Raw genomic sequence first — 9216 nt, forward strand, 5'->3', positions numbered from 1 at the left:
GTATCTAGCTAGCTAGGCTATGTTTACTGCACCAGCCGGTGTTCACCCAACAAACTGAGACTTGATAAGTAATATTCTATAACACTGACTTAGATAACAACTGACTCAAGAATGCTATTGTAGAAATAAAGCAAATATTACTGGTATAACATTGGCCAGCTAATTATATATTTATATAAATAAAAGACGGTATTATCATTGTTGGGCAGTACTAGCTTAGCTAGTAACTTAGTGTTTTGGTGGTAGCTTCACTATTTCCAGAATCAAGTAACTTTTCAGTAGTAGTAACTCCTTTATTTACTTTTCTTGTCATGTGAAATTAGCACAACTTAAAGTAGCTTCCTATGTAATGAACTAGCCTACTGCTGTGTTTGTGTTACTTAGCTTGCTACATTTGACTGGGTGGTAGCTTTTGTGTAGTGAAGCTTTATTCATGACAGAGTAACTAATAGCTTAGCTCACTGCAATTTCCAAGTAACTTGCCCAACACTGTGTATTATTCACGTGTAATTCACCCTAACAAAAGTAAGTTACCTCTCATGTCTCATACCCACCCCACTTAAAATAAAGGCAACAGAACATCTGATAGTAGAATGGATTTCAAACAAGCTTATTATTTAGTTCAGCGGTATGTGCTCACCTACAGGTTCAGCCAAGATCACTTGGAGCTCCTATTTAATTCAATCAGAGAGTCAGGTAGGGTTGGTGTTCTTTTAATTACAATTTTGAAAATATACCTAATGAATATCTTTATGTCTTGTGAGTAATATATGTATTGTATGCCTGTTTTCCATATAAGGAGGCTGGAATAACAATCCATCGGCACTTCCAGGCCATCTTCCGCCGCCTGATGGTTCGGTGTGGTGTCTCACCTGTGTAAAGCACTATATAAATTATAATGTATTTTTTTAAATTATTATTTTAATAAGGTGCTGAGTGCTGCAGAGAGGGTGATCCGCCAAGCTTCACCAATGCCAGCTCCTAAGGTGTCGACAGTCACAGACGTCGTCCGGGAGGAGGATGTTTTTCTGCTTGGGGAACACATTGAGGAGACTCAGTTTGGCATTTACAACCATCATTCTGACTTGTTGTCATTGGTTGTGTCTGTGTTTCTCAAAATAAGGCTGCACCACATTACCAAACTTACCTCTCTTGAACTGCAGAAAGGGAGCACGAGGAAGAACTGTCCTCTTTCAGGAGTTTTAGAGCGTGTGCATGTGTGTGGTTCCACGACAATTCAAGACTTTAATCCTAAATTCCAGCATCCCAAAACTAATTCTAAGCTTTATCTGTACTTTAACCTTACTCATCACACATAGTATCTTTATGTCATATCTGTCATCATTCTGACAAGATTAACACTGAATCTGAAAGCAATGGCTTAAAACTGCCTGAAAACAGTGGTCTGTCACATTTTATGTGAATACTGCTGTAAGTGTTGTTGGGTCTGTAAATACCTCTGTTTGTTTGTGTTTCATGAACTCTAGCCTCATGGTGTGTGTCTCCAGGAATCCAAATGTTGGTCTCCTTTGCCTTACACTGGGTTTGTGAGCTTGTGTATAATGAAGTTTATCTTTACATTATGTCCTTGTGATTGTCTTAGCCCTGATCTCTTTCCCTCTGGGTTCTGAAAAGCACTTGTAACTGTGTTTTGAAAATTGCTACATTAATTAAGTTTGCAGACTTTTCAAGGGAGTTTCAACAAAGCAAATGTGCAGTTTAAATAAAAACTGTCACTTTTCATTTCATCCTGCGATTTTAGACTGGGACCCATGTGTGTATGTTGGGATGGGGGCTGTGAAATGAGAGAGAGAGAAATATATATTTCTGACTTTACTGCCACTATTTACACATTAGGTGTTTCAATCAGAATGATAGTCAAACTGGAAATGTTCCTGTTTTTCTCCCTTTTTGGGGATTATGTTCACAGTTTTGATGAATATAAAACTATGAATATTAAAATACGCCGAACCATGTGTCCTGTATCATAGCTACATGTATGACCTTTGCAGCAATAAAACCCGCGTGAAAATCAGTAAGGTATTCACTGATGTATGATTAATTAAATGCGCTGACAGCTCGTTTCACCTGTCAAAATAGATTACATTGAGTGGAGTGGCGGACCGGTCCAAGATGGCGGTCCCACGGCTCGTCAGCGCCAGTAGGCAGTAGCGGTCGACAGCGGGAGCATTCTGGGTATAAAGACACGCCCATTTAGACAATCTCTTAGACATTTCCGTTAACTTGACTGGGTCTCCTTGGGTTTAATAGAATTGTCTGACTTTACGGAACTACTCCACCTAAAACGCCCAGTTTACATCCAAATCTCAATATGAATGAAATCAAACCCACGAATACGACAGCGACGGACGCCGGAGATGACAAGGACTGGGCAGCAGCAAAATTAGTTTTTGACAATTTAAAATCCAAGAAACCTAGACCGGTAAGTGGTAGGCTATTATTTGCAGTTCGTGTTTGCGTCTTACATGTAAAATAAGTGTCTATACGGATACTAATCCATTTGTTCATCTCGGCTTTAATGGCCTATTTATCGAAATGTATCTTGCGACTATTAATTTGTTCCAAATAGCCCAAACCCCAGTATGCGGTTACCATCGCGGTCTCCTCTCGCACCCTATTCAACATGGATGCGGAGCGGAAGATCTATGAGGAAGAGGGGCTCGAAAAGTATGTGGCCTATCAACAGGAGCATGAGACTGAGCCTTTTAAGCAAGGGGTAGCGTTTCCTCTAGTGAAGGTAGGTTAATACAGAGAGAGACTGATGACCGACGTGTCTGTTACCTGAGTGTCAATGGGTTGGGTTAAATTAAAACGTCATACTGTATATTCAGTGACTCTGCATTGCCAAAACCAAAACAAACTGTAATGCCTTCAGCATTTGCTTTTTGCTCTGAAATTCCAATAGTCAATATTTCGCACTGGTACCGATTGTCCATAAATGCATGAATGTCAGGTTCATCTGGTTTTTCCATTATCATATTATCGATGACTTGCGGGACATTTATCAGGTACTCACACTGCATGTAGCACGTTAAGAGCTGTGTGTGACACAACGGTTACTTCTGAGCATGCTTGGCTATTGAATTAGTTATTTATAAATGGTATCATAATAACTGTATTACTGTAGCTGATATAAAAGGACATCACACTGCTTGCTACAGGATTACCACTGCCTTAGTTACTATGTCAATTATGTCCTTAACACACACATGCACACTCTCCAGGCTCTGATGACAGTGAACTCCAGACTGAGAAAGCTCTACCCAGACAGTGAGGAGCTGTTTGACATTGTCCTGATGACTAATAACCACGCCCAAGTCGGTGTGCGTCTCATCTACAGTATTAACCACTACGGTTTGTTGACCACGCCTACACTCAGACACTTTACTACTCTATATGTAGATACCTACATTGAGCAATGATAATTGTAATTATATGCCTATGGTAATAGGACACATTTGTTTCATAATGTGAATAATACTTCTTTGTTTTGACAAAATAGGCTGGTTTTAATGTTTATAACCCTGTTTTTAATGGATGTCAGCAGTGACCTTTGGCTGCCAGCCTGTTCATATCACATTTTTATGGGGTTCGGACAGATTTATGTTGTTCCCTCTCCCTGACAGATTTGACCATTGAGCGATTCTGTATGACCGGAGGACAGAGCCCCATTGGCTATTTAAAGGCCTACTTGACCAACCTGTACCTCTCCAAGGATGGAGACAAGGTCACAGAGGCCATTGAGGAGGGTAGGTAATGAGGCTATCTTCCAGGAATTAAACCGGTTTAGCATGGATGTACAACCCGGTTTGCAAAAAAGTTTGGACGGAATGCAAAGACGTGCAAATCATTCATCCCTGTGTTTAATTGAAAATAGTACAAAGACAACCTATCAAATGTTGAAACTGAGAAATGTTATTGTTTTTGGAAAAATACATGCCCATTTTGAATTTGATGCCAGCAAGACGTTTCAGAAAAGTTGGGACAGGGGCATGTTTACCACTGTGTTGCATAACCTCTTGTTTTAACAATACTCTGTAAGCGTATGGGAACTACGGAGACCAACTGCTGTAGTTTTGAAAGTAAAATGTATTCCCATTCTGGTTTGTTATAGGATTTCAGCTGCTCAACAGTTTAGGGGCTCCTTTGACATATTTTATGTTTCATAACATGCCAAATGTTTTCAATAGGGGACAGGTCTGGAATGCAAACAGGCCAGTTTAGCACCTGGACTCTTACTACAGAGCCATGCTTTTGTAATAAGTGCAGAATGTGGTTTGGAACTGTTGTGCTAAAATAAGCAAGGCCTTCCCTGAAAAAGATGCTGTCTGGATGGCAGCATATGTTGCTCCAAAACCTGTATATATTGTTCAGCGTTAATGGTGCCTTCACAGATGTTCAAGTCACCCATGCCATGTGCACTAATGCACCCCCATACCCTCACGGATGCTGGCTTTTGAACTGTGCGCTGATAACAAGCCAGATGGTCCCTCTACTCTTTAGCTCGGAGGATGTGGTATCCATGATTCCCAAAAATTATTACCACAGGACAGTTTTGCACTTCTCCTCCATCTATCTTAAATGAGCTTGGGCCCAGTGAAGGTGGTGGCATTTCTGGATCTTGTTTTATATCTTGTTGATATTACCTGGTTTCTCCTTTGCATGGTAGGATTTTAGCTTGCATTTATGGATGCGGCGATATACTGTGTTCACAGACAGTCGTTTTCTGAAGTGTTCCTGAGCCCATGCAGTGATGTCCACAACAGAATTGTGTCTGTTTTTAATGCAGTGCCGCCTGAGGGCCCGATATTTCACAGCCATCCGGCCTTGTCCCTTGTGTACAGAGATTTGTCCGGATTCTCTAAATCTTTTTATGATATTATGTACTGTAGACGATGAGATCCCCAATGTTTTACGTTGAGAAACATTACTCTTAAATTGTTGCACTATTTGCCTGTGCAGTCTTTCACAGAGTAGTGAACCCCTCCCTATCTTTACTTTTGAAAGAATCATCCTCTCAGGGATGCTCTTTTTTTACCTAATCGTGTTGTTCGATTTTCCACCAGGTTTTGTTTTAGCATTACACAACTTTTGTTGTGTTGTCGGCTGTCTTTGTACTATTTTCTATTGAATATAGGGTTTAAATGATTTGCACATCATTGCATTCTGTTTTCCATTACATTTTTCCCATCTTCCCATCTTTTTTGGGAACGGGGTTGTAAAACTCCGTTGTAAACAGGGTCGTAACATTCCCAATCTGTAAGTTCACATTTTGGGGACACTTAATAGGTATTAAGATATAATTCATTGTGATGGAGTTCTAATTTATACATTTCATACTGTCAGTACGTCCCTTGTCTCTTATTTCTTCCTGCAAAATTAACTAAGCAGTATCGTGCAAGTTCACTGCTTTGCTGCATTCACTGCTTCGCTGCTTCGCTGCTTCACTGCTTATTTTTTCAGGATTGGTTATTTCCAGGTCCAGGTAGGGTATGCTAGCATCATTTGTGTCATTCTGTCACCAACATCCTGTGACCTGTGTGGGTCAGAGTATGAAATTCATCCAGCAAGACTGCGACAGTTATATCCTCTACCTGATCTACCAGAGGATGTTGTCCTCCTTGTCCTATGCTGGTTAGCCCACTAACTAGTATTGTGTTGGCTGCCATTCTCCATTGCTAACTTATCTTCTGTCAAGTTATCCTCCACTGTTGTGCTCATTACCGAGGCCATTGGGCACTAGTCCTTCGGTTATTTAAGCTTGATCGGGTTTGGGGCCTGTATAGCCGTCCCTTGACATGCTTCCCAGGTAGGGCTCATGCCAGCTTCAACTCTTGGTCGCCAGCTTGGCTCAGTAAACGGTGCATATTTGTGCTTGTCTCACATAAACGAGACTACGCTTTAACACAACATTTCTCCTACTCAGTTAACCTCTTCAAATTGTTACACTATTTTTTTATAAAAAAAAAAACAACAACCAAAAATAGACGTGAGTCTATTGTATTTTGTTAGCCGCTTGTGTTGCAGTCTGATTTCATTATCAATTAGTGTTTTATTATTTGGTTATTATCATTCGTTGCTGTTAATGGTGTTCTTCCATGTAATCGATGAACCCTCATCACATTGGTATCTTCCGTTGGAATGAATCAAAGACTTGTAATTGAGCATGTTTATAATGTCTCATTAACAGGCATTGCAGCAGCGACCATGTTTACGTCCGGGAATGTGGAGAACCAGCTGTCGGACACACAGCTGAAAGTGGCCTTTGACGGAGACGCAGTCCTCTTCTCTGACGAGTCAGAGATCATTGTTAAAAAACATGGCCTGGACACCTTCTTTGAGCATGAGAAGGAGTTTGAGAACAAACCTCTAGCACAGGTGATCATGAGAGTACATACTACTATTTTATTTTGCTTTTTGACAGAATCTTTTTCCTTGAAGGGTCTCCCTATAGAAGGGAAATTTTGTATCTAGCGTTCCACTTAACCTAATCTTTTACCTAACCATAACCTTAATGTTAGACCTAACCTTAATTCTGTTGTTTGATTGGAAGTTGACCATGTTGTTATAGTTTGAGCATTCAAAGACCATTTATAATAGGGGTCATTCAAAATAAAATGGGATCCATTGAAGTACATTTGCCTCTGAATTTAGACAAAATCCAAATAATTAGCCAATTATTTGTTTCATTTATTCTTTCAGGGTCCCTTGAAGTGTTTCCTAGAGGCACTGGGAAAGCTCCAGAGAAAGTTTTACGCCAAGAATGAGCGCATGACCTGTCCAATCCGTACATACCTAGTAACAGCCCGCAGTGCAGCCAGCTCAGGGGCTCGCGTCCTCAAGACCCTCAGAAGCTGGGGCCTGGAGATTGACGAGGCCCTTTTCCTGGCAGGGGCCCCTAAAGGACCCATCCTTGAGAAGATCCGCCCTCACATCTTCTTTGATGACCAGATGTTCCACATCGAGGGGGCCAAAGAGCTGGGGACCATTGCTGCACACGTGCCTTATGGGGTTGGACAGAAGTACCACAAAGGGAAACTTACTGAGCAGCAAGCCAAAGACGCTAAGTAAAAAGACCCAAAGGTGGGAAAGGATCAATACGTTGTGCATTTCCTTAGTTTTCCACAACCCTGACATCAGTTGTAGAATTCATTGTGTTTCAATGGCGAACTTTGAATTTTTGCCGGACCGCGTAAGCAGAGCCAGCCTAGAAGAGCTAATGTCTCTTACTGAGTGAGTGAATGAGTCTGTCTGTCCGTCCCTGACTGACCCCCCTTGTTAAATAGCATAGTGGTTAGAGAAACGGGCTACGGAACAACAGGTTCTGCGTCCGATTCCCGTATCTTTCTAAACACGTTATGCCTGAGTTATCATCACCAATATTGATATATACTCAATGTCATTCACGAATGGCTAATTAGCTATTAAAACGGCCAGTGGCAAAAGAGGATTTGTTCAGAATAGACAAAAACTTTGCTGGCTACCACCTTCTGTTGAAACGAGGCTTCATTTGCATTATTTGAGCAGCAGGATATTATGCTGGCAGCACTCAGATTTTCATTATCACAATAAAAGCAATAATTGAAATGTATAACGCCATATTGTTAACATTCTAGCATGTAAACAAGAAACCAGTCCAGCCTAGTTCAGCCGGCCCGCAATAGGATGTTGATAGTGGCTGCCCTTTCGAGAATCGAAAGACAGTGTCACTAACCACTACGCCACCAAGCTGCACATTTTCGGCAAGTTTGAATATTAACTATTGTGTTAAACTGAGTAACATTTCCTACTAAGTTTACCGCCATACAATAACTACTGTATCAATATAGGTGAGGATAACATACTTTTTCGTCTAGTGAAAAGACGAGAGAATCTTGTAGCCAGCGAAGTGTTTGTCTATCCTGAACAAATCCTGAGCCAATTGCATCAGATAATGCCGATGTTGTACTGTAGTTAACTTCCTGTATGTAACAAACCTCACTTTGCTGTATAGATCAACCAAAACGACAGCTTGATTTACATATTTTGATATATTTATTACTTTAAAATTACAAATCACTGGTGTTACCTATATTTGAGATTATATAGGTATTCTGAAATGTAATTGGACTATAGACTTTGCATATAATCAGACCAAAAAAGGTTTTGTGATCAAATTAAGAAAGTGTTTTTAATTAGGAATGAAGGCACCACTAGGAAAAAAACTGCTAAGTTACCACAATTTCTTTAGACACCATTGGAATTAAAATGTGTACATCACTGCAAACTACACTGGAAGGTGCTTCCAACATCATTATACTTTATAACTCAAGATCCCATTGCGTGCATATCCCAATTCATTAAAACAGATCAAGTTTAAATAGTTAGAAAAAACTTGTAAATGTTGTCTTTTATTAACAGATATCCAAAAATGTTTACAGGTTTTTCCTGGTGTTTGGGCAGGAAAGCCCTTCATTTTTGTACAATGGCCTTATATCAATACCTCCCGCAGCTTGTTAAGCTTACCTGTTCCAAACATTAAATGTAATATATGTAATATTTTCTGTCTCACACAGGTTGCAGTTGAATATACATTATATTAAAACTACAGTCTACGTATATTGCATTTTGCACTTGAACCCTTTACCTCTTTTTTTATATCTGAAACATATTTCAGGAATTGTGCAGTTATTTTAACTACAGTTTCCTTTCTTTTTTATGTATATAAATTTTTTAAATTGTAATTGTTAATTAAAGGTTAAGGGTTTATCATGCGCATGTTGCTGCTTAAGGTTGCAGTGAGGTTGAATAAAAGTATTTTTAATAGAATTGAATGGTTTTATTCATGTGAAAACACAAGTACACTTCCTAGAAAGTTGTCTTTAGTCTTCTATATTTGGACACATGGATATCTGAGCTAAATTCAAACCACCTTCATTAATACAGGTAATTCAATTTAACAAATCACAGATGTTTTTCCCCCTTTGAAACCATTCGTGCAATTAAAACTTTAAAAATACAATTTCCTTATGTGTGAAAGGTAAGTGCACATTTACCTACAATGTTATTCAGGTGCACCAAGAACAGATGCAAATGATTAGGAAATCATTGAAGAGTAACTTGGAATGGTCCAGCCTTCCATAAAGATTTGAAACCTTTTCTGGCCATATGGGTGTGTCGTAACACATCAAAACACCTATCTGAGGCCCTCAGAAG

At 39.7% G+C, this 9216-nt stretch overlaps 1 protein-coding gene across 1 annotated transcript; it reads left to right on the top strand.

Moving 5' to 3' along the window:
- Positions 1-2214: 2214 nt before the first annotated feature.
- nt5c1bb (5'-nucleotidase, cytosolic IB b) lies at positions 2215-8829 on the top strand. The gene is made up of 6 exons (XM_010882262.4): positions 2215-2443; positions 2591-2758; positions 3246-3375; positions 3648-3770; positions 6212-6399; positions 6724-8829. Exons 1-6 carry the CDS (start codon positions 2333-2335, stop codon positions 7090-7092), a joined length of 1089 nt encoding a protein of 362 aa, XP_010880564.1. The 5' UTR covers positions 2215-2332; the 3' UTR covers positions 7093-8829.
- Positions 8830-9216: the final 387 nt, after the last annotated feature.

Source organism: Esox lucius, chromosome 18 (genome assembly GCF_011004845.1).
Source record: "Esox lucius isolate fEsoLuc1 chromosome 18, fEsoLuc1.pri, whole genome shotgun sequence".
NCBI classification, from domain to species: Eukaryota; Metazoa; Chordata; class Actinopteri; order Esociformes; family Esocidae; genus Esox; species Esox lucius.